The sequence below is a fragment of the Gadus macrocephalus genome, chromosome 16, assembly GCF_031168955.1.
Source record: "Gadus macrocephalus chromosome 16, ASM3116895v1".
Classification (NCBI taxonomy): Eukaryota; Metazoa; Chordata; class Actinopteri; order Gadiformes; family Gadidae; genus Gadus; species Gadus macrocephalus.
This window is the reverse complement of record NC_082397.1, coordinates 14,082,533-14,109,100: the sequence shown is the minus strand read 5'-3', so window position 1 is coordinate 14,109,100 and position 26,568 is coordinate 14,082,533. Positions and strand designations below refer to the sequence as shown.

The 26,568-nt window shown below is 43.4% G+C and overlaps 2 protein-coding genes across 4 annotated transcripts in view; one reads left to right on the top strand and one right to left on the bottom strand.

The window, feature by feature from the left end:
• Positions 1-157: 157 nt before the first annotated feature.
• On the top strand, positions 158-19,505 carry gosr1 (golgi SNAP receptor complex member 1). Of its 2 annotated transcripts, none has more exons than XM_060076306.1 (9): positions 158-278; positions 1,458-1,569; positions 2,920-3,007; positions 3,414-3,551; positions 3,736-3,827; positions 8,648-8,722; positions 14,168-14,197; positions 16,946-17,028; positions 17,357-19,505. In XM_060076306.1, the coding sequence occupies exons 1-9, from the start codon at positions 245-247 to the stop codon at positions 17,479-17,481; spliced, it is 777 nt and encodes a 258-aa protein (XP_059932289.1). In that variant the 5' UTR covers positions 158-244; the 3' UTR covers positions 17,482-19,505. The 2 variants fall into 2 exon arrangements, with proteins under 2 accessions (XP_059932289.1, XP_059932290.1); XM_060076307.1 differs by having other exon boundaries at positions 226-278; positions 3,444-3,551.
• A 1,258-nt stretch (positions 19,506-20,763) lies between these two features.
• trarg1a (trafficking regulator of GLUT4 (SLC2A4) 1a) overlaps positions 20,764-26,568 on the bottom strand; it is a 17,811-nt gene continuing 12,006 nt past the window's right edge. For both annotated transcript variants that reach the window (XM_060076310.1, XM_060076308.1), the window contains 2 exons: positions 23,550-23,676; positions 20,764-23,045 (listed from right to left, as the gene is read on the bottom strand). In XM_060076310.1, coding sequence (XP_059932293.1) covers positions 23,035-23,045; positions 23,550-23,676 — 138 coding nt within the window. In that variant the 3' untranslated portion in view covers positions 20,764-23,034. The remainder of the gene's footprint in view (positions 23,046-23,549; positions 23,677-26,568) is intronic.

Below are 26,568 nucleotides of genomic sequence, written 5' to 3'. Positions count from 1 at the left end.
TTGTATATCCAGAATATATATATTTTAGGTTTCGGCTTGTGTAATATATTGATCGTGTATAATATATTTGCAATGGTATTAAGTAATGTAGCCAGGAGTACAGGAGTAGCCATCTATCGCCACGTGGGGTCAGCATGGAGTCAGACACATGTGACATCTATGGCCACTGCGGGGCGCCGTCGAGTCATCAACATGTGTTTTACTGACACGTGACGTTGAGGTGCTGACGTAGCCGACAACAAAGATGGCAGGAGTAGGAAGCAGCAACTACTGGGAAGGTGAGGTGGCATTAAGATTACACAAACTCACTTTATTCATGTTCTATGTGTGGTTTCTGAAGTATAATATGATGTTCAGCCATAAAGCGGAGTGTTCTGGCAACAGACTAGCAGTTTCCGGTGTATAACCCATGTCTCTTCAGGGCCAACCGAGTTCAGATGGATGCAAGCTAACTAGCCGCAAGCGTATAAAAGGACGTTCGCGTTTTGCGACCTCTTCTTAGTCGCAATTCCCTCCATGGAGTGCCCTATTAATGGTAATATAATTGGTGTGATTGTATGTAATGGCGATCAACTCTCCCATAGTGCACCTACTGACAGCTTGGGTCGTCGTCTTTGTATCTGCATGCCTTTTTTGGTTCCATAAATAACAACGTTTGTCATGTATGAGCCACTTTCCCTTTGACAAACGTGGATTTTTGTGAAACCAAAGGCATTCAGATAAAAAAAGGAGTACCGAAGCTGTCCACAGAGGTGCAATGTTGATGAGGTTATATCCATTAAATACAACCAGGTGAGACAAATATTTTCATGAACAGGTCTCTGAATGGAGGGAGTTTGGACTAGTCGGTCGTGATGCGAATGTCCTCTGAGTCGCTTGCGGCTACAAGCTACCTGTACGAAGACAGGGCAACACTGGACACCTGTTATTCAGAAGCACAGCTTCTACTACACTCCAAACTCACTCTGAACCCTGTAGGAAACAGCCTTGTGTTGCTGATTTCAGGGTTAGGCTTGATTATATCGTACATCAGTGATGTCGAGTCCACAACCTTCTTCTTGCGTATCAATCAGCTCTGGCGTTGGAATGTCAAACATTTTACAATCGATTATGTTTTAACTAATCAATAGCTTAGTTTATTCTTTGTGATGGGGAGAATCTGAATGGATCTATAGTCCATTCTCATCTCACCTCATCTAGATAAATTTCTGAGGGCATACCTGCTAGTATGCCACCAGAAGTTTACCTAGATGAGGTCCAGCATGCCGCCTTCCAATGAGATGATTAGGTATTTTCCTTTTTTAATACATGTCCATCTCCATTGGAAAACGGCAATGAGAGCAGGTCTCTACCTTTTATGATAAACGTCCAACTGAAACCAGCTGAGGGACTAGCCTTTATGGACGTGATATGTTAACCGTCGCCATGTTCTCTAATGCTGTTTTTTGTGCCCACAGACCTGCGGAAGCATGCCAGGCAGCTGGAGAATGAGCTGGACCTGAAGCTTGTGTCCTTCAGTAAGCTGTGCACCAGTTACACCACTTCCAGGGATGGACGCAGAGGAGATTCGTAAGGCAACACACGTTATTTTCCATTATTTCTCGAATAAGTTACAATTGTTATTGTGACATGTAACAATAAACTACTACCGTATTTTCCGCACTATAAGACGCACCGGAGTATAAGCCACAGCAGCTAAATTGAATGATGTGTACATATATAAGCCGCACTGGACTATACGCCGCAGGTGATTTAATGTTTAATTACCATTAGGGCTGGCCTGAAGGCCATTTTTCTGACTTTGAATACTCGTTGGTTTTTCCAAGCGAATATTCGAATACTCGTTCCAGACAAAAACACCATCAAAAACAACATTAATAATCCCTATACTCCCCGGAACCGATTTTGACCGTGATATTATTATACAATTATATTATATAGGCCTACTATTATATAAAGAGCTCCGGGAGTCGCAAACGGCAACAATCACTTTCTCCTCCATGCTGCAGTTCGCCCCGGACTGCACTGCACTGAGTTGGCCGGTTGAACGCTGATTGGCTGTTACGTTACACATGTCACTCAGTGGCCACGCTGTTTAACGCCGATTGGCTGTCATCACGCGAATGTCGCGTCAAAGTATAAATATTTTTAAAGATTTATAGATTGCGGGGAACATAGGACCCTTTTCCCAGAAAAGGGTCCTATGTTCCCCGCTTTTCCCAAAAAGGGTCCTATGCTCCCCGGTATGTATGGCTACAGGGGAACATAGGACCCGGGGAACATAGGGATGACCCCCATTTGGGAAAGTATTACTTTTCCTCCCGAGATCCCGCTAATGTTGTGTTACAAAGTAAAGGGAAACAAGATATCTATTCTTCCTCCACCTCTCTCGCTTCTCTGCTTGGTGTCGCTGACGCTTATAGTTTGCCTCCCACGCTCTGGTAACGTCACGTACGTGGGAAAAAAAACAACGAAGCCCCGGATACTGATTTAAGCTTTGAATACAAATTTTCCGAGTGGCCATTAGATGTAAAAATCCATAGATTAGCCGCACCCTTATATAAACCGCAGAATCGAAAAATGGGAAAAAAGTCGCGGCTTATAGTCCGAAAGTTACGGTACATCAATTCATATTAGTTGTTAAAATACAATGTGATAACTTGGTGTAGTGTGACTGTTATTGGGGGACAAGGTCCATGTCTGCAATTTATTTTAAGATCTAATAACTTTATAATTGTTTGCAATGTAGATAATCAGCAGTGTATATATGGCAAGTATAATTTTACATTGACAGATTAATCCAACAAAATACAACACAAAATGCAATATGATATATCAATTTGAATTATGTATAACATGGGCAAGTAAACATGTTATTAACTCATCCTTTAAACACATTTTATTTTTCGATTTCCTTAGGTCAGACACCACGCCTCTACTTAACAACTCAAGCCAAGACAGAATGTTTGACACAATGTCAGTTGAGATTGAGCAGCTGCTGGCAAAGGTAATTTTACTGGTGTTCTTATGACAAAATTAAGTAATCCAAAAAAATGGTAGGGCTTGGTAGTAGTTCCCTTCAAGACAGAGATTTAATAACCCTGGTGTTTTAATGTTTAAGGACAAATTAATTGTGGGATTTAATTTGTTTGTGCATGTGTGAATCCAATTAGCTTGGGTTAGGCTTAATAGTCCATGATGTAGAGGGGGACATATTCATAAACTCCCCCAGTGTAGTGAGTCGGCATCTGGATATGCTCAAGTAGTTATCGGGGTATTACTAATGACTATACTGTGAGATGGTTCACTGCATGGGTGCATCAAGGACTTATGCTTTGCTTTCTTTACCCAGAGTTTTCAACCTCCACTGGAGATATGTCTTCGTTTTATGAGCATGTTTGTCTGCCCTCCAGTATTCAGTCATCTTCCCATCCCTTTCCCAGCTCACTGGAGTCAATGACAAGATGGCAGAGTACACAAGCACCCCGGGAGCATCATCTCTCAATGCCGCCCTAATGCACACACTGCAGAGACACCGAGACATACTGCAGGTTGTTTTCTGTCTTTCCTGTCTTGTTTTCTTTTTGAACTTTTTGAAACACCATTGAAATACAGACACACTATTTTCTACACTTTCACATCAAATTCAAGACTTGCCTTCATCTATATATTTATTTGCAAAATTGATGTGATGAATATGCTAACTTCTCTACCCTTTTATGTATTTTCTCTCAGGATTATACACATGAATTTCACAAAACCAAAGGCAACTTCTTGGCTATCCGCGAAAGGGAAGACCTTCTTGGCTCCGTACGGAAAGACATTGAGTAAGTGTCAAATCATGAACTTTTCTTACTAATTGTCGAGCTTGTGTAAGCTATCAGCTGATTGCATTGATGTTCCTTTCTATCAGGTACAATTAGTAGTGCTTTTTTATTCTCGGATTATTATTATTTTTTAATATTTGGTGACCAACTACCCAACATATATGATTAATTTATCATATGATTAATAAATGAATCCTAAACATTTTTCACTTATTCACGTATCAAATAATTCTACATACCAAATAGGGACCTATACTTCTAGCTCATTTAGGTAATTCTCCATGAAATTAAGCTCCAAAGCTTTATTTTGTGTGTTTTGAGTGTTTTCCGTCATGGAAAACATAAGAAAAGTGGCCAAATTGATCGAAGGTCCTGCCAAAGCTTGAACATGTCACTGAAAATTGCAAAGTTACTCTATTAAACATATTTCATGTTTTTGCTACGTTTTTTTATGTTAAGTCACCAACTACAACTATACAGTTGAATGTCAAAGAAAATCAGCCAGCTTGCAATGCTTTTTGAGGAGATACTCGTATGAGCGTCTCATTTCAGGAAGGGCAGAATACTGGAGAGTGACGACAGCCAGTTGTGTAAATGCAGACAATGCAGTAGCATTGGGACCTGGAGCTCTGTAGGGCCATTGTTTGTGGGCCCCACTGTGCGTGGTCACAGGCCCAGTGATGGGAATTGCACACTTGGGTTTGCAGTGCCTGAACTTGAGCACTGATTATCACTGTAATCCCCCCCAAGTACCTATGGTAGAGCCGAGAGAGCCTTAGTTAAAATGGCAAGTGTATTTTCAGGGTTTGCATATAAAGTACCCTACCTGCGTATACAACTATATGATGGTTCTTTTCAGCTTATACATTTGCATTTGTAATTCGTCTAAAAAAAAAAATATATTTTTTTTTAATAGTTGATTTGATGCCAAAGCTTTGTCGATTCTGGGATATTCTCGATGTTGACTGCTTGTACGTCGAGGGTTTATAGACCCTAAGGAAGTACCTTCAAAGTTGTCTTTGAAGGTAGGCTGTCAGGTTGGCTGTCAGGCTACTCATTCAGTAGGAATGGCTGCTACTGACCATTCATACAGTGAAATACAAACCTCTGTGAGCACAGGAAGGTGATGGGGATTGGGAACACCTGGTCAATAATAAGCCCTGATGAACATGGTCCTCTAGTCAGAACGACTGATTTGAGAGTGAAATGAGAAAGGAGTCGGGTTGTTTTTTTGGTAATGACTTATTGATTTCTGAGGCACTGTGCTCGAAGAAGACCAATGCACGCTTCCTATAGATCCCTCAAGTGTGCTGCTAGTGGCCAAGCAGACAAATCTGTTTCAATCTCATTAATCTTCCAAACTTACCTCTCATTGTTTTGGATCCAATATTGCTTACACTGCCTTTGGAGAAAGGTGTTTGGATTTATTTCAACACAACCTAAAGGGAGTTTATTTCTATTAGGCCCGTTGACTCCATTGAGTGAAAGTCTACCTGATAAGAGCCATTTCTCCCGCATCTTACATTTTATTGTACTGTTATTTATGATGTACACTCTTACATTTTCAGGGTTTGCATCAGCTAGAAATAACTAAGGGTGCCCTGTAAATGTTTCCCTAAGCTGACAGGCATAATTGGGGGGTATTTATCTTCAAGTTCAAGACTAAAGAAACCACTGTGTTGCAAGTGTGGGAGACTGAAGCACTATTATGCAAATTCTGATAATTGTCTATGACAATACAATTCTGAAAACGGTAATTCTATGAAAATTACACTACACTTTTCAGAAAGCTGAATGACGGTTGCAGGGCCAACAACCTCCCTTCAACAATCTGATGAAAATGTGTTTCATTTCCACAGGGCCTGTTTGTCTCTTGGCTAGTGTGAAACCTGTCAGCGCTCATGATAGCCACTCAATCAGAAACTGGACATCCATCCAGGCAGAAAGGTTGCTGTAGCACAGGGTGTGTCCCTTCTTTGGCTGACAGTGTTGCTGTCTCTCTTGGTAATCTCGTTGTCACTATAATTATTATTCTGATCCAACAAAGCTCTTGTGTAGCTCTTTCTTTTTTTTGTGCTTTTTTTTTAACCACATTTACTTTTGATTGAACCCCAACCATTCGGTTCAGGACCATTAGCTAACCGTGTCGTGCGTGGTGACACTTTAGTTATATGAGTGCAAAAATTGTACTGATGCAGAATTGTGTTTCTTAAGAGCCCCAAAGACACTTTACAAAGGGCGGTCTAACATACGTTCTTCCTGTGCAGCCGGTTAAGTTAAGTAAAGATTTTTGTTTATTTGTAGTCATTAACAGTCCATTAGTCGACCACATCATTTGGATGGTCCCATGCATCTTGGCATAACCACTCATTAAATCGAATTAGTCAAGGTAATTTGCCCGGTGCTGGTGAATTTAATGCATTGAAATGAGCTGTTGTTGTGGACGGTGCACTTTGCTTAATAATGAGCATCAGAAGCAGACGGGTGCCTGCCCCACTCCCCACAAGAGGCAGGAGCCTGCCTCCACACAGTGCTAGGGGGCTTTAGTTATTCATATGATGTAAGGCTAAACCAGGTTGGTTCTCTTGTTGCTTACTAGATTATTATTGGTATGAAGAATGCATCTTCTGGATGTCATTTGAGGTTGAATGGAATCACCCCACTTACCGCAGAAGCGTGCTGAAGCCAGGATCCGAATCTATGAGCTGTGCCCACACTTCTGCTGCCAGGTCCTGGAGCAGCGCGGGGGTTGCAGTATTAAAGCCGCGCCCAGTCCGCCCTGAGAACCTCTCGTATGAGCCCTTGACCAATAGTTAAATAGTTTGCTCGCAGAGCCAACAAGAAGAATGTTTCTAGTGGAAAGTACTAAACAAGAACAAATAATGTTTTGGAGATACGATCTGATAAGGGCAAGCGGATGTTGACACAATAGGGGGTTCTATAAATGAATTAAAAATCGATATGTGGACCTAATGCGTTACCAGACCAGGCTTCTGAAGCCTTTAAGGCTTGAGGGACACAATATGCATGCCTAACTATAGTATATATACTAGTTCAATCTTTTGTAGGACGCATCAACATTTACATTTTTTTCTAAATTTGATGCTACTTTAAACTATTTTTAATAGTGTTAAATATTCAAAATAGTGTGGTGAGCCTTGGATGCAATCCACGGCTCCGCTGAAGCCCTTACCATCTTTGACTGGCAGAGGTCAGTAGAGCCCTCTGCTCTGGTGTTCACGTGCAATGAAGCTGTGTGAGCAGCATGCTGCTCTGCAAGTGTGTTGGAGCCAATAGAATGTGAGCGCATGTCCATCCCTCATTCCTTCATTTAGGATGCAGAGCATTTTAAATGAATCAATGTTTGCGGACACCTTAGGAGCTGTAGGAGGCCATCTTGGTCCTGTGTGAACAACTATCTATGAACGGTAGGCCGTATTGATCCCGTGAACACCCTTTTTACCATCAGTAGGTGACCGTATTGATCCTGTGAACACCCTTTTTGCCATCAGTAGGTGACCGTATTGATCCCGTGAACACCTTTTTATTATCAGAAGTAGGCCATGTTGGTCCTGTGTGCCTTCAAATCTCCCCCGACATGCTGCGTGATGTACACTGACGTCCCAATCTGTATCACGGTACAGCCCGGTCCTGTTAAGATCTACTGCTCCCCTATTGCTGCTGCGCTATAAATGTCAGCGGGACGCATGACGGCTCGACTGTGAATCACATGGCTGCCCTTTTAAAAGCCCCGCCCGGATGATCAACATGTCAGTCAGCGTCAGTTTAAATAAGACCCAGCCTGCGCTAGCATGGCTGGCTACTAGCATGGCTGGCTACTAGCATGGCTGGCTACCAGCATGGCTGGCTACCAGCATGTCTTCAGTCCCCTGGGAGAGAGACGGCTCTATCAGTGTTGGCATCAACTCGTTTGTCTGTCTTGTTGTTATGGTTTCGAGGACGTATTTGACAAGAGTTTATATTTTAGTTGTCTCCTGTGTGTTGTATCCTCCTCATGCTGGTTTCTCCGCAAACCACATTCTAGCAATACAAGACATCCTTGTTTGGTGATTGGCTAAGAGATGGGAGACCACTGCATTATTCGTGCCCAGCTCTTTAACATACTCTGTATGATTGCGTGGTGCTGTCAATATTGGGATGGAATCAATGCATTGTTGCACACATAACTCTTTACCCACAGAGATGCTAGGAAGGGTCGATCAATTATCAAATAGTTCCTGCCATTAGATCTGCAAATGTTGAAGCATTTTATTTCAGCCGTACCAAATTGAATTTCAAGCCTTTATTATGAAATGCCTAGTAGTCTTCGTGGACAGCCTACTTGGTTTGTTCTTCATTATCTATATCTAGTTTTTCCACTTGCCTCTTATATTATTCATGCTGTTCCAAAGACCTCTTTAAAGGAGATGGTATGGCTGGCTGTACTGAAGGATGAACAACGCTGGTGGTTACAGAGGTGTTGCGGCAGCTAGGAAAACCTAAATTAAACTGTTGGCCTCTAGTCTCAGTGTAGTCAATGGTTAACCAAATCAATTTGATTATTTTAGTTAACTTATATAGTTTATATAGTCATGTTGTCAAGCACATGTTGATGCCAATGTAGATGACCTAGTGATTAATTCATGAATTCCTCAAACTTTAAAGATGAATAAACGGACTGCTGAGCATAGCTGAGGGAGAATAATACCTTGTATTTATCATGCTCTTGTTTATTTGTGCACCACTCCAGTCCTCTGTTGTCCTGTTCCATGACGGTGCACAGTGCTGCAGCTCATTATCACTAACTCTTTTCTCCTTAGAACATACAAGAGTGGCTCTGGAGTCAACAACCGGAGAACAGAGCTGTTTCTGAAGGAACATGAACACCTGAGAAAGTAAGTTCCAGTTACTTTAAGTGTTATCTTCCGCCTGCTCTATCTTGAATCACAACTGTTTTCGGCTGCTATCTCACACACCTATCTCATGTACATAAACCCATGGTGTCATTTATAAAAAGAAAACTTCTATCGTGTTAACGAATGCTGACGAATCATATCGTGACCCCACTGTTTCTAATTAAGTTCCAAATGTCAAAGTGTGTGTGTGTGTGTGTGTGTGTGTGTGAGAGAGTCTGTATGTGTGTTGGTGTTGTGTGTGAGAGCAGTGGATCGTGGTGGCAGCAGGCTGCACACAAACTGCTCGGATGCAGCACTGAGCAGCATTCATCATGGGCAATGTGCTGTAGCCTTGAGAAGTTTTATCCCAGCTGATAAATTGGGCGTAACCAGGAACCATTAAAGCGTTGTATCGCTACTTTCTCTACGGCTCTCAATTCGTTTCCCGCCACGGCCCGTCAGAGGAGTAAAGCCTCAATTACCCCATAACCACCAAAACTAGCACATATTGTTTGTGTCGGCAGAAATAGTGGTCCACAACACGGGTGGTCCACAAAAGGTGTGAATATACGTAAGAAAAGGAACTATGTTAAATGCAAAGGCTACAATACGCACTCGGATGAATGCAAACTGAAGGTAATTAAGGCTGGAGTTTCCATTGTGTTCACGTCAAGACCACCCAGAGTGCAGGCATCAGGGGAAACATTAGCCCGTAACTCAGGATTATACCGTACTGTACTTTGGCCACATCAATCATCCTCGCCGGGCAAACCCTGTGGAATCGAACGGGGTATAAAAAAACAAATGAGTCTATTAAACCACCGCCCATCAAGTGCCTCACCCTGACCAGTGGCCGAGAGGAAGCAGCAGAGGCGGGTTGGGTTACACATGATCTATCCTATTAGAGCCAGAGACAGGAAAGAGGGAGAAGGGAGGGGAGCAAAGAAATGTGTAACACGCCACAATAATGGTCTAAACGGGTTTAGACTCTAAGGGCTGCGTTCTCTGGCTCTCGCTCGCTCTCTCAGGTTTAGAGTTTTACTCTGTGTACCGTGTAATCGCTATTGAGGGGAGCCTACCAAGGTTGTAATTACACAAGCCAGTAGAGGGAGTGGAGGCTTACTTCTGCTATTCACCAAGGCAACCCGCCCTTTCCCCATGAGTCTGTCATCATTTCTCCATGTTCCATATTTGCGGTTACTTCTTGAGTAATTTAGTGGATGCGTTTATGCAAAGGGTCTAACAGTGAATTGTCATACTTTAGGTGCATCCCATCAAAGAGACTGTTATGCCCCTTTTCTAGCGGCGGATACGCTTCGGACCCAGCACGCCTCAGCCCAGTGGTGCGGGTGCGGTATAGCCCAGCTCAGTTACGGCTCGCGTTTCCACCGCCGACGGTACCCTTATGGTAGGGCAGGGTTTAAGCCGTATGGCGATAGCCGCGGCAGCTACGTAAGCATCGTGATCTCATAGCAGCTAGACACGGTGTAGCCTGCTAATAAATCCAAGGAAAAAGAAGAATGCGCACAATGAACAAAGACCAACACAATAGGACGGCAAACTTTTGCGCGACATTTCTTCAATAACACATTTTTAGCCGTTCAGAAATACCTCGCGAGTAATGCGTTTGTTTATTTATCCCCCTGTCGCACGGAAGTATGATTCTGTCGACCAATCAACGGACGGCGTGTGCTCGAACATGACGGCACCCTTTCAGGCGTCTCAGTACCCCAACGGAGGAGTACTGCGAGACGAATACGGCTAACTCTGCGGATCACGACCACTTTTGGCGGTGGAAACGAGAACCGTGCGGTACCTTTGCAAACTGAACTGAACCGACCCTGCACCCTCCGTTGGAAATGCGGCATTAATATTAGGCATCTTGTGCAGCGATGCCTACAGGTACACTGGACATTGGGTTTCCTCTCCAAGTGTTAACATTGAGTGTAGCAGAGAGCCTCTCCAAACCTTTTCTCTCCGAACCTTTCCTCTAACCCCGCCCCCCCTCCTTCTAGCTTGGTACGTGTCTCCCTCGCTCTGTGTGTTTTTCCATTTCTCTGCCGTAAAGTGTTTCCATGAATAAATCAGAGGACGGGAGGAGCAGGCCCATTAAGAGTTCATAGTGGAGCAGCCATAATGGCTGTGGTCACGGCATCCTGTCAAATGTATCTCTTCCGTAAGGAATCAACCGACACGCTTGCTTACCACGAAGTACAATTTAGTGTAACACCTGTAACACCGACGAGCTGGCTGTCGCCTTGCATGGTTGACTCCGCCGTCGGTGTGTGAATGTGTGCGTGAATGGTGAATGTGAGGCAATATTGTAAAGCGCTTTGGGTGGCCAATGGTTAGAAAAGCGCTATATAAATGCAGTCCATTTACATTTACATTTACCTGGACTTTATCCTGCTTTTACCAAAGCTGCCAACATTTAGATGTAAGATATGGGTTATTCTTTACCTTATGCAACCCCTTGGAACATTAATGACTCTCAGAATCAGGTTTTCTTAACCAACGATGCTGTGGTACAAGAGCCGACTGAACCATGACGGGCTGTGTCCTGTTATTGGATGATAATGTCACAGACATTGCGGCTAAGGCGATGCCCAGGGTGCTGACAGCCACCTGTGTACATTATTGTCAGCCCAGAGTCCAGAAGTTGAGTCCAATACTTTTGGCTGTACGTTGTTTCTTTTTAATACTAGAATGCTATCGCTATATACTATAAAGCTGACTTGATGCTCTAAAGACAGTTAATGCCCCACATCACATCAGGATTTTCCATTAAAGGGCTTAACTCTTGAAGCTCACCTCACTTTAAGAAAGCCAAAAATATCATTAACTTTTTAATTGGCCTAACCTTCAGCTCTCCTTTTCACATGCTGCAGATGTGCTGAAGTCTTAAAGCGCACTTAATGCCAGTGTCGCACAATCCTAAGGGAGACACTGCATCGCGCCTTACCATGCACCTCATGCTCCAGGCTGAAGATTAAGTGCACCGTCGGAAGGAAGGAAGCCTGCTGGTATCGATCGCTGCTCGGTTCAGGACGGGCTCTCATTGTGTCCGAGCAAAGAGCTGCACATGAGACACCGGTGTTGTGTTGGATTTAGACTGTGATAGAGGCTGTGATGGGCTCTATGATGAACACCAGTCTCTTTACAAAGGTGATCTTGAAGATTTCTGTTTTGTTACCTTTGGAAACACCTTTGGCGATGAGCGGTAATTTATCCAAGAGACACAAACGGTGTTGACAACAACGACCGTTTCATAACATTCATACGATTGCAAATGCAATGGTTTTCATTAGTTTGCCATAGGCTGAATCATTGTATTAACTCATTCGGAGATCGATAGTTGGTTTGTTCTTTAATGATTTTCTTCCACTGGGATTCTTTTGTCATGAGGGGTCCTGATTCTGTAGAATAGTGTTTCCTCAAACTATTGTTTTTATTTTTTTCTTTCTACAGAAGTGCAGTTGATGAATATTTTTGAGAAATGGATCAATTTAAATTGGAATTCATCACCTTTTATGTCCTTTTAATTAAATAATTACAATTAAAATCGATGCATGTCAACACTATATATGATGGCTGTTAATGTCATTATATAGTATGCGAATTAACTAAATAACGTTAACGCAGAACATTTTTTATTTCAAACTTATTTAATCTGCAAGAGCTACCATAAAGTTGTACCTGCAGAGAAGGAGAGAGATTTAATGACTGCAGCAGAACATCAATGATCAGGGGAAAGCCAAGCCTCCCAAAGCTGTAGATTTTGAAGGACACGCATTTATCCGTAGGCGTCGGACACTCGAGTACCACCATGCTCTTCTGTCCTGATAAAACAACCGTCTCCCCACCAAGGTGTGTGTGTGTGTGTGTGTGTGTGTGTGTGTGTGTGTGTGTGTGTGTGTGTGTGTGGGTGTGGGGGGGGGGGGTCGGTCAACCAAACCTAATAATGTGGACAATAAAATGGAGGTTACCTTGTTCCAGTAAGATCTATATAAACCTGTCCCACCCCTTTGCTCTCTCCCTCCACATACTTTCATATTGGTTCTCTTGATTTGTGAATGATGTTGCCTGTCAAAAGGCCAGGCCAGCCATGGAAGTATCCGCTTGGATGACCACCTCAATCCACCCTCCTTTCGCTGAGTGAAGGTCAATGACCGTGGCCTGGGCTAATATGTGATTTGTCGTCCATCTGTCCGACATGCATCTTCATACATGTGGGTGGACACTTCCACCCACGTACAGACGTTGATAAACTCCCCATCCGATTTGCTTTTGCTCTTCGATCCCTTTTTTATGCTCTCTCTGTTTTGTGTGACAACCCTTTTCCCTCTGGACTCGTCAGCCTCCCTCTTAATCCTGTGAACTGTCCACAGTCTTGGCAGTTGGGGCTGTTATTTGAAAATTAGTTTGGAAATAGCTTAATGTCACATTCGCTAAAGCGAGTGCCAGTTATGCAAGTTCTGAGACAAAGTGTTTCTTCCCCTGTAACCGTTCCTTTCCACTTGGCTTTGAGTTCGGCTGTTGGTGTTGGTTGAAAACCTGCAGAGTCACAACGCTGCATACGACCAATGAGCATTCTGCTGTGATTAACCAGAGGAAGCCAAGTAATCAGGAAGTGTGTGCTCAGCATTGGCCGGGCATCATTAGTTACGATTAGCTTGGGCTCGGCTCGTCTCCTTGGTGTAATACATCTTCAGCAACTGCCTCTGTCTCAAAGATGAATGAACGTGGCATTAGTTGGACCTCTGCGAAACCGAAAGAAATGGTGTCACAGAGTTTGATTCGGCGAGACAATTTTAATATTGGTCCTGCCTCACTGGTTAGGCTAAGGGAAAATAATGATGAGCTACTACTTATAGTGATACCTGTTGTGATTTGTGACTACAAAGGAATGGCCTTTTAATAAATGTAAACTGAGACATTTTATTCTTTCCATTTAAATGTCCATGGTTACTGTGACTACCTAGTCAGTGTTAATTAAATGTTGACTGAAATATAATTGTGTAGAAAAATAATCATGGAAGCCGATTGCGTAGCTAAAATGTCTTTCTTTAAAAAAACTAAAAATGGTTACTCCCTACCTGTTTGTTTGTTCACCGTTGTGTAAACACTTGTTAATGGTTTAATACTTTATGTTTTGTGGGTTTTTTTTATTTTAAAAGGGAAGGATCCTTTTAATCACCCCACTTTTTTTTTTTATAAAATGCCGACCTGTGCACTTAATTAATCTGAAAGAGTGTTCTTGCCGTGTATGGGGGACCCAGAAAGATGTGTGATTTAATGTGACCACCAACCTGCTTCAGAGCTCCCTGTTTGAGCTATGGTCTGATGGTTTTATGTGGAACTGCACCTTGTCTGTACGGAGCAAAGACCAACCGTCTAACCAGCTTCTCTCTCTTTTCTCTCCTGCCCTCCAACCTCGGTCTGAAGCTCTGACAGGCTGATGGATGACACAATAAGGTAAGGGCTGCTTCCTTAGACACCAGGGACCATATATCACCCCGTATACCTTGCATTATCCAAAGCCTGCTTCCTACACTCCCCACATCCACCCGAAATTATATTATGCTAAAATAAATCTCCTCTTCGCATATTCCAATGTTTGTGTGCAAAAAAACGACTCTTAACAGATTAAAAACTCACTGGCGCCGTCCTCTTCCACACAGCTCATTTGTTTTATAACCCTGTTGTCCCTCCCGCCCCCATCCAAACACGGCTCCGCCTCCCGCCCCTGTGTATTCATCTCTCTGCACTCCTTGTGCTCAACACCCATCCAGGCAAGACCGTAGCATGACGTCAGCCCCCTCTTTCTTCACTCAAACCCTCTCCCTGCTCCTCGCCTACCTCCTGGTGGGTTTAGCCAGCCACAGCCCAGCCATGAGTTCATGCTTGTTTGTCTGTGGCCCGGCCCTCTGGAGATGAGGCTGTTATGATTGTTGCTGTGTGGGTTAGCCTCACATCTCCAAATGACTGAATCTTTGACTGAACGAATCCACCATATAAACCACCAAAGCAATTCATAAAAACCAACCAAAGATAACACTTTATTTTCATTTATTTCATTCATTTATTTATTCATTATTTGCACTGTCCTTATTTATAAGGACGGTGCACATTAATCTACATTTCTATAAATGTGCCAGTCTTAGCCAGGCACATTTTCAGCTGTAGTCCTTTGGCAAGATGTAAAGCTAGGCACAGGATGGCTTTACCATATGGATACAACCATTAATGCACATTAGTTAATGCAGTATTTAGCATTATTATGTGGTGTCCAGGGTCCAGTCCAGTGCCAGTTCCAAACGTACCTGTTCGTAAATGGCTGATATCTTGGCCCCTGTATTGCTGCTTGCCGCATTCTTGAACAGCTTGTAACTGGAAGCCTGTATTCATTTTCTACTTCAACCTTGGAAGTGAGGAAACATTTTTCCCTGGGTGGTCCACGGTTACACAGCCTGCATAAAACCACTGTGACAACACAGGCTGTCTGTAGTCCATCTTGGGAACATTGTTAGTTCACCAAGGCAGACCAATGGATAAATGTAATAATGTATATATGATGTATAATATACCTAGCCTAGTGTCAGTGCATTAGGGTTCTCTTGGCACCGCTACTATCTTCACCATGATGTTCTCCATCGAGGTCAAGGAAAAGTGGTTAGGAGAGGACATGTTGTTACATTTTTGCTACTATTTGACCAGCGCCATTTCATCACTAATATCACAGCAAAGTATTTAATTAATGAATCCCAACTGATCAAACTCCAGTCTTGACTTTCAATAATGCCAAGCCTTTTTGATAACAATTCTGAGGAGATTTGAAGGACAATAAGCTGGAGAAAAGTGAGCAGTCAAAATGGGAACCTAACACTAATAAAACAACGGTATGATACACATTGTTGGAGAAGGAGTGGCGTATCGCTTCGCCTTGTACCCTATTGCATTACAACACTACAGGCAGTCCAGAGTGGCTGCAGTGTTGTTTCTCTGACTCTAGAGAACCTGATCCACTACGCCCCCCCCCCAGAGGGTAGGGACTGTCCCCTCAGCAGGTTCCCACCCCATGGGATTCTGTATACACACACCCACACAACCACTCGCACACACACACACACAACCCCTTGCACGCGCAGCCTTTGCAAACACGGCCAACGTTGTTCCTCTGCCAACAAAACACCCTGTTCCACTTGTACTTGACAGCACACACTGATATTATGGTCGGGCCCTGCCCATAGTGTGATGGCACGACTTGGTGGTTCACCAGAGTCTAAGCTTAATTTAAATAAAGCCATTTAAGACCCACATTCAAGACCTGGGGGAGGCGGACTGGGAGGCAGACTGGGAGACCTGGGGGAGGCAGACTGGGAGACTTGGGGGAGGCAGACTGGGAGACTTGGGGGAGGCAGACTGGGAGACCTGGGGGAGGCAGACTGGGAGACTTGGGGGAGGCAGACTGGGAGACTTGGGGGAGGCAGACTGGGAGACTTGGGGGAGGCAGACTGGGAGACTTGGGGGAGGCAGACTGGGAGGCAGACTGGAGGTAGACTGGGAGGCAGACTGGGAGGCAGACTGGGAGGCAGCCTTGGGGAGGCAGACTGGGAGGCAGGCTGGGAGACCTGGGGGAGGCAGACTGGGAGGCAGACTGGGAGGCAGACTGGGAGGCAGACTGGGAGGCAGGCTGGGAGGCAGGCTGGGAGGCAGGCTGGGAGGCAGGCTGGGAGGCAGGCTGGGAGGCAGGCTGGGAGGCAGGCTGGGAGGCAGGCTGGGAGGCAGGCTGGGAGGCAGGCTGGGAGGCAGGCTGGGTGACCTTGGGGAGGCAGACTGGGAGTCTTGTAGGTTATTGATCAGCGTGTAACGGATGCCCCTGTAGGCCAGTGGAGGAGCAGCCCATCTCCTGCCAACTACCACGCTGCACTTTACCCTGCAACACACACTCTCACGCTAGGCTGAAGGAGTATATTATTTGGGTGACAACTGCAGCACCCAACACTTAATCCCTCTGTGGGTGCAGAGCCGATTTCCTGGCGGTGACTACTCCCATATAGCGTCCCTCCCCGTCCCAACACCAGGGAACCCTGGTGTTGAACTCAAGGTCTCTCTCGGTCTCAACCCTGTGCAATGTAAAAGCCCTTGGGTCAGTCCGGCATAGAAGAACTCTTGACTGGGATATGCAAAGTTGTAACTACATGTCTCTCCATCTCTCTCTAGTATTGCCATGGCAACCAAGGAAAACATGACGTCCCAGAGAGGCTTTCTGAAGTCTATACAGGGAAAAGTCAACACTCTGGCCAGTATCCTTTACCCCCATGTGTGACTGATTGGGACTGTGTGGACGTCAGTGGGAAGTTGTTCAGAGATCTAGCTTATGGCGGATTTTGGATTGGTCAATTGGTCAATCAACCATGTCGGAAAAAATATGTCTTGGGGAGGGGTGAGTCTTTGAGTTTAAAGGTGACATTATTATACCACCAGGTGTAAGTGTGATTAGCCGCTACAAGCCGTTTTGATAATCTGCCTCTTCTGACGTCACATATTTTCATCACCTTTAAAGCTTGTCATTAAAATCGTGTCCCATGCTTGTGAACTGCGTTATCTTCCTTCACCGCCCGCTCTCCAAAGACCGCTTCCCGGCCATCAACAACCTCATCCAGCGGGTCAACCTGCGCAAGAGGCGGGACTCGCTCATCCTGGGGGGGGTGATTGGCGTGTGCACCGTCCTGCTGCTGCTGTACGCCTTCCACTGACGGCCGCGCCCAGCCAGCGCTGCGTCGCCGCCGCCGCTCAGAGACTAGACTGAAGCTAGACACGGCGACCGTCGCCGGGCGCACAGGACATTCAGCAGCCCCCCCCCCCCCGACACCAGGACCCCCGGCTGCTGGGTCGACCTATCACAGCACTCGGATTACAGGTGGGCGGGCCGGTGTCGTCGGGTGGATGATTCACCCAAAAAAAAGGACCGGAGACCAAAAGTACTATGGGACTTGATTTTAAAGAATTCTCTTGATGATTTGCAGCAAGAGTTTCTACTGGTGGGGGGGGGGGGGGGGGGGGGGATGAAGACACTCAAAGATTTCCTTTTTTGCTTTTGGAGGTGGTTGGCTTTAGTGGATTATTTTTTTTGGACAGGAGAATTGGGTGGATGGTTCAATGTGAACTTTAAAATGTGCATTAATAAATTATTCTTATTCAGTCTGTACAAAATTGTGTTATAATGGTAGTTACTTAACACCCCAAAGCATTTTATTTTTTAAAAATACTGAACATGATGGTGATTGGGAGCTCAGATTAAATATTCTATTCTAATAATTGCTAACTATTCTCAGTTTGGGGCAAAATTGAAGGAGGAGATACCTGTACATATTAACCCTGTGGTTTTTCCACTGTAAACTTTATATAAGTGTCATTAAAAAGTATACTTTCTCTGTAGAGCAAATTTGTGTCCATATCTGTTTGTAAATATCGTTCTCCTTATGCCATTTCCCTAGAAGCAGCTTTCTTTCAATGAATGCAATTAGTCAATCAAAATCAATAAAATGAGTCATGAATCCAAGTGTCTAGAATGTCAAGTCAATATTTAATATTGACGGCAAAAATGAGTTTGCTCATTTTCAACCTATATATAGATTCCATCATACATTTGGATCCATGGATACAATTGGCCAATTATATTATTTAGGACATCACAATATTGTGCTAATAATTTGAGACTAAACATGTTTCTATTCAGAAATCTAATATAGAGAATCAGAATTTCTGATTTGTAACTGCAGTGTAAAGTCAAGTTACAGCGATGGTTGTGTTAAAAGCAAAGTCCTTTAATATAGAAGTGTTTCAAATGATTAGGTTACATGCGCCATCTCTGTGAAGATAAGACATTCCTGATACGGTCTAATTCCCTCTTTATTTGGATTTAATGCAACCAGAGTTGGCATGCAAGCATAACCGTCTGACAGTCTAATTTTCTTTATGGATAGGAGCCATATAATAAAATAATAAAAAATGGCTCTAATCCATAATGAAAGTGAGTATTAATAATTAACATTTAAAATGAATACATGGTTAACCAAATGCAGGCCGGTCTTATAGGAGTGTCCATGCTAAACCGAGATACTAACCCTTAAACAAATTGCAACAGTTTGTTTGCTCTTGGGATTGGAAGTGATCCCATAACAGATTGGATCGTGTTTTCCGGCGAACTTGAAGCATTACCTGGCCAATGGCTTGTGGTTTTTACACTGTCAGAAGGTCAATGGTTTGTTTTTGTTTAAAGTCCAAAGGCTTTTGCACATCCATAAGGACTGGCTTTAAAGAATGGAGTTTAGGAGCTGGATCTTGGTTTCATTTTTCTCTCTGCTGCTTAAGGAGAGTTTGTGAAACGGCATATACTGTTCTGTACAGAAACCAGTGTTCCTGCACTACCATCCCACCGGGGTCCTGGGAAGATGGTCTTCTTAAGCAAGCGCTGTGCTGGGGTGTTTTCTGGTTATGAAGACGTCCTCTTGGACAATGGACTATAACCTCATATTTACATTATTGTATGAGTCATGGCTGCCTTTCACAAGCTGGCTAAAGTTTGGGTTTGGCTAATGATTCTTTTAGGTTTGTTTTGGGATGGTGCGCTACTATTGATTATGTTTATGTCAACAGTCATGTTGGTTCAGGTAATGTCTTAATTGTCTAAATCAATGTTCTTGATCAAGTGCAGGATTGTAAGTTTATGTAAATGTCATGACCTTTCACATTAAACAACACTTCAATTTCAAACTTATTTCTCAATGGCCCAACCTGTATTTTTTCTTTTTGGCGATGTGTATTGTAGGCATTTGATGCCATTCTTCAAATTTCTAAATTGCATCATAGTTTACAATCATATTAATGAGAAGAGGTTGTTAAATCAAGTATACAGAAGATAATTGATACCAGCTCACTGGAAGATCTAAACAAAAAACCTAATCCAGTTTTTGTGCAAGGGCATGTTGGAAAAGCATGTTCTCAAAAAGGGAAGATGTTGTGCGAGGGGATGGGTGTGGTCGAACCCACAGGAAGCGTGTCACCTTCTGCCCTCACCACAGGGCCCTCTCACCCCCCAGCCACCTCCAGCTTAGGCTGAGGACGTGTTATCCCTTTTTAGAACGGATACTTAGTACATCCACGAGTGGTGCAGAACGATGTATGAGTATTGGTCATTTATGGCTGGACTGTACGGCATACTGTCCTCTTCTCCTCACACATGCTGTAGACTGAGTGGACGACAGCAATTCAGGGGTTTTCCTGTATTTTGAGCTCCTGAATATTTCAGCGGCTGGCGTCTGGTTTGAAGCCCAGCAGAGCAGAGGCGAGGTGGGGCGGGGACTGGTGGATGGCTCCCTGGGAGGTCATCTGGGAGTTCTAAAATGGTTTGTGTTGTGCTCTTTGCACTCTAGAAAACCCGGTTTAATCTCAAAGTAGATTAAATTAGAGCTGCATGGAAAGACCCTTTATTTTGTTATAGTTTCCTCCTTTAGGGGTATTTACAGAATTGGCAATTTCCTATTTTGTAATCCCTATTTCGTTAGGTATGTGTATTTTTCAATCCACAACCCTTGGTTAATAAATACGCTTTAATAAGGAAATAACTTTTTATGAAATTGATCAATAGATAAGCCATCAGACAGGTGGATTCAGGTACGTGGAGATGAGGATTATAACTATTGGCAGAGTAGGCTATAGTCTCACTTTCAAACATAATGATAGTGGAGAGGCTGAATAACGGACAGCATTAATAAAAGTGATGTACCTCCTCGATAAAAACATGCAGAGGCCTCTGCCCTTCCCCAACCTGTATGTAATGGTTCCGATCAGTCGTTTTCTAATGTACATACGGTAAGATCGCCTCATTCAAAAATAACATCACCCAGCAGATGTGGACCATGCATGGTAGCATTTATTATTGTCATGCAAAACTCCACACAATGAATAAAAACAGGCATATTGAAATTACATGTTTCTTTGGAAGACAATCAATTGTACAGAAATTTCCCAAACAATTTAGGGTTTGAACGCTTTATTGACAGAAGTGTGTCTTATTAAGAATCACAGATTTTTCATTGGTGGGACACTTAAAATCCTATTGCGTTGTTTTCGGATGACAAAATATGCCAAAATATTTGGTCCTAGTTCAATATGAAATTGTCAATCGGTATTTCTGTTAAATTGTACTGTTTTTTGTCAGGTGCGGTAGTAGACAGTAAGTTTCGGCTTCTACTCTCGTCTGTTTGGTAACAGATTGAGATGGGCTGTGCACGGGTTGCATGCTTTGACCAAGGCCACCAAGCATTCATAAACAAACTGACATGTTGCACAAGGAAAAACAAATTATTAAAGGTGACATATTACACCACTAGGTGTGAGTTATTGTGTGATTAGCCGTTTTCGAAAATCTGCCTCTTCTGACATCACAAGTGGGCGTGTCCACCTAGATGTATGACGGATAGAGTAGCAAAGTTTGCTGCAGTCCACTGTGTAGGCTGGTAGATCTATCCAGCACACATCTAAGTGGACACACCCACTTGAGATGTCAAAACAGGCAGATTTTGTCCAATACCTTTAACATATTTTACGGGTTGTAGTAATTTAATGTTATATAGATGGTCCTTATTTTATTAACTGCTAAGCCAAACAATTATTCAAATCAAAATATGTGTCATTATCAAGAAGTTTTCTTGGTGCAGTAAGTATTGATATATATTTTTTTATAGTATTCATCCATATTCGGATTTTAACTGACATGGTTTGAAAAAAATGTGTGAGTAGATGCATTTAATAAAACCCATCAAGAAGTGGAGTGAATTATACAAAACATAATAATGTATAATGTATAAAACTCCTTTATGCTGCATACTATACTAAGAATCACAAAAGGGTGGTCTTTAAACCAAACAGTCTTTAAATGTGGTGGATGAGTGGTAGTACAAATGAATAACAGTGTATTGTTTGGCCCATGGCATGCCTACATATTGCATATATATTCTTTCCAGTATAAGTACATCTCATACCCATAAAAAGGGGGCTGTTGTCTGAGGGGGGGAGGGTGGTGTTACACAAACAGGGAATTGCAACGTTCTTCCAGGAAACACATTCAGTGATGCACTTTGATAATAGTCCATGTGCAAAGGTGTGGCCTCTGGTGGGAGTTTAGACAGGAAGACGTTGCAGTTAGCATAATCCGTTCACGTAGCAGACAGATGTCAGGGTTTTGTGAGCGCTGCAGCCTGTTGTATGAGAGAGGCTACAGGGGAAAGAGTTGTAACATATGGATGATTAGGTAAGGATTGGGGGGGGCGGGGGCATGCAAGTCATTATAGTCAAGCCCCTCCCAGAGCAAGGCAAGGCTGAGGGGTCTGAGGGGGGGGGAGGGATGGGTGGATTGGTGTGTAGCTGAGGGTTGCAAGTAGGTACACCCTTCTAGATTTCCATCGCACTTCAAGAACTCTCAGATTCTCTACAAAAATGAATGATACTATCTTCCAACACAGCCACTTCAAACTGTTAATTGAGAATAAAACCCAGAAAAGCATAAATAACAAAATCCAAATATCTTTTATGTACAATCGGACTTGCAGTTGGTCAAAAAAAATAATCCTTTTTTTTTTTAACATACCCTAATAACAAAAAACAAAAAATAGATCCTAGTCATTCCAGAGCGGCTCCTCCTGATATAGCGCAACTCAGCATAAAGACACTTTAGAAAATGTACATCTCCATAACTCCAATTATGCCTATTTCAGTTGTTTCTGTAGCTGTGCTTGGATATGCGCTGAATGAACAGGGAATATGGTGGGTGGCTGGGGGGTTTAGAATGTAGCTCTCAAGATTCTCGTTGAACCCAGAGTTCATTTTTTAATTGCTCTAATTTTTCTCCGCTTCTCCTTTGTCTTCAGTTTTGTGCCTTCTTTTCCTTTTCATTTTCTGAGACCTTTTAGTTCATATGAAGAAATATGGGACTATTCCAAAACGTTTACAATGTCCTCTTTCCTTTCCAGAGCCAATTTAATATCAATATTTGTTTCTATATCAAGCAAATGTTTACTGGATTCTAGTGCATGCATTTCTGGGGTTTCCTTGTTAACTTCATTGATTTGCCAACCAAACATGTTTTTTTTTTACGTTTTTTTTTTTTTCATTTGACAGTATTCTGCATTTAGGGGATGGTCTTGATGTTCATCACAAGCTCACAACGGCTGGATATCGTTGTTGCTGCTGCTGCTGTTGTCCTTGTTGTTGTTGTTGTTGTGGTTGCATCCGTTATGCAACCTTTATTATTTCAAAGCTGAAACAAAGGGAAGTAAAAGAAAAAGGTCACACCCACATCCTTGTTCCTTTATGTGATATTTTGACTGGAAAGCCCATGCCTTCTGCCCAGACAGCCTCTAGCCAGCGGAGACTCAATCTGCTGAGCAGGGGCCACCGAGTATAAACACATCTCAAGCATTCACAAAGCCAGCCGATATTACGTGCTTTTCATATTTTAACTCAAAGATGGATATTTTTACCGAAACTTGCAGAAATAAGATTGCGATAATGCACAGAGCCTAGCTTTTCCTTCTTACATACAGGCTCAACAATGCAATGCATATTTTACTCAGGAAATAACTGTGACTTATTATTCAGTTGGTGATATATATCCACGCAAACATTCTTTATTGTAAGAATTCTTGGGTTCAGTTTTTCCGCATCCGCACAGGTCAAATGATGTGTCAGCCGGCGGGAACAGGGGGGGATCAAACCCGGTCCCTTTGAGCTGCTGTGTCAAACACAGTGGAAAGGTTCTCACCCGTGACAGAGACGTAGACAGCGATGACCACGATCCCGAGGATGATGGAGACGATGCTGAGCAGGCGGGCCAGCTTGCCCAGACGCTTAGCCCCGTCCACATCCCCCGACTGGAGACTGTTTCTGGACTGGTGAGACACACACACACACACAATGTCATACACACGCACACACACATACACACACACACACACACACACACACACACACACACACACACACACACACACAATGTCATACACACGCACGCACACACACATACACACACACACACACACATACACACACACACACACACACAGACATACACACGCGCACACACACACACACACACACACACACACACACACACACACACACACACACACACACACACACACACACACACATTTTCACACACACACACACACACACACACACACACACACACACACACACACACACACACACACACACACACACATTGTCATACACACACACAGACACACACACACACACACACATTTTCACACACACACACACACACACACACACACACACACACACACACACACACACACACACACACACACACACACACACACACACACACATACACATAGTAATACACAGATACACACACACACAGACATATTCATACACAGACATACATACAGAGACACACACACATAGTGACAGACACACGCACACACACACACACACACACACATAACATTGCTCTTTAAAAGGTCAAAGTGTACATTAATGTGACATCTAAATCCCCAACGTGTCCTGAGCTGTGATATGCATTAGTGTCATGAGTCATGACTAACATTGCAGATGAAATATAAGGAACTTTAACGATCACTTTAGGCTGGATGAAGGGAAAAAAACGGCAACAGGGGTTTATAAATTACACATACAATAGCAGTAAAGAGGCTCAGGGATTATAGAATGATCAACCAGACAATTAACCTTAGAAGGACCCCAAAATACCTGTTTAACACCATTCACCTCCGCAGAGTAAAAACACTGTCACACTGAAACAATAGGATGTAACGGTAAATTCCTCAAACTGAATACAAGTCAAGTACACCCATGGTCTTTGTTTTGGCATGAATACCCATGAAATAAGGACCCCAGATACTTTTTTCATTGAAAATCGTGCATAGAGTTTGCCCGATATTGTTAAGTTAAATAGACCTACCGGTAAGGCAAAGACTTGGAAAACTGTCTTTTTAAAATAAACTCCTGCTACTCTAACTAAGCTGTTGATGCTTTGTTTTATGTGTAGGGACCCTAATCATGCTACTGCAGAGGTTATGTGCTATTTAAGCTATTTTTGTGGTTAAAAAATGCCGATTTTGAAGCGTTCCCTGTGCCCCTAGCCAATAACATGGAAGCCAAACATTGCGCCGGGCAAACTCTGTACTCGATTTTCAATGAAAAAAGTATCTGGAAGGCTTATTTGATGGGTTAACATGCCAAAACAAAGACCCTGGGTTAATTTTTTGCTGGAATTACGCTTTAACATGTTGTACTGAAGAGAGGATTGCTGTTTTCCTCCAGTAGCAAACAACGTTGTGTTGTCGGGTACTTGCATTGCGTTCAATTATGCCGCAATTTATAATTGATGTAGTGTGTGCAAAAATGGCAACACCAGAATCAATGACAAAATGTGACGTTTGTTCCCCATTGGATAGAGGGGGAAATGTAGCAGTCAGATGGAGTTGTATTTCAGGTTTATGCCAGATGCCAACTGAATGGAGAAAGGATTAGTCGTGTGTTGGTTGTGTGTGTGTGTGTGTGGTATTCCCTAGACCTTATGTAATGCATTATTGGCCGAGAGTCCCAACAAATCACACGACAGAGATGTCACTATATTCCCATAAGCTTTGGTTTTGATTGACAGGCAGCATATACACTGTTCAACACACACTCAAACACACACACACACACCGACATCGACACACACACACACACACACACACACACACACACACACACACACACACACACGCACACGCACACGCACACACGCTCACTCACACACACACACACGCACACACACACACACACACACACACACACACACACACACACACACACACACACACACACACACACACACACACACACACACACACACACACACACACACACACACACACACACACACACACACACACACACACACAAACTCACACTCACACTTACAGACACACTCACACTGGATCCTATGTTGGAGATGGTGCTGTCCATGGTTCTGTACTCTTTTTAGGGGACCATGACTTAGATCTGCCTTCATATGTCACACTTACAACCAACCATTCTGGATCATTTCTTAGCTTTCCTGTCTGGTTCAAAGCGGAAATTAAGGATTACATAATTTCATCTAAATAACATCCCAGATGGTGCAATACTGCCAAATTGCACAAAAGCATGTTTTTGCGAAGTTCAACATAAAAAATGTTTCTGGTGACTCAGATTTCCTGCTCACATGGTGCATTCAGCACAAATAAGTAGCATTAAGGTAACTTTCTCTTGCCCTTTTGTCACCATTGCCCTTTTGTCACCGCCAATGCTGTTCATGCCAAGCGCCTGGGTCGATCAGTCAGAGTATATGATTACTGGGCTAACACTGCAGCGGAAAGGGGAGAAGGAGAGAGGAGCCAGAGAGCATGGATGTATAGAGAGAGAGGAGCGAGAGACCGAGAGAGAGATCTCCCTTGTCTTAGATCCCTCCCCCTCTACCGCCTCCATTCTCCTCCCATGAGCCTCTTTGTCTCCATGCTGTCTCGACTGGGTCCATGCCCCACAATGCACCTGGCTCATGAGGGTGGAGACCACAGCAACAGGAGACTGCCATGCAGCCGTATGCTTAAATCATATACAGGAACATGTTTCTATATTTCAACACCAGGATATGACGAGATGTTCTCCTCTCCCTCTTCCATGTATGATTCCCGCACACAAACACACGCGAACATACACACACACACAGACTAACTCTAGTTACAGTGGTGCAGTGCACTGCTCTG

Excerpts from the sequence above, each read along its gene's own strand:
- gosr1 (XM_060076306.1), top strand. The coding sequence starts at position 245 with ATGGCAGGAGTAGGAAGCAGCAACTACTGGGAAG. Across the intron at positions 279-1,457 it reads AAGCAGCAACTACTGGGAAG|ACCTGCGGAAGCATGCCAGG; the intron begins GTGAGGTGGCAT and ends TTGTGCCCACAG. Across the intron at positions 1,570-2,919 it reads GATGGACGCAGAGGAGATTC|GTCAGACACCACGCCTCTAC; the intron begins GTAAGGCAACAC and ends CGATTTCCTTAG.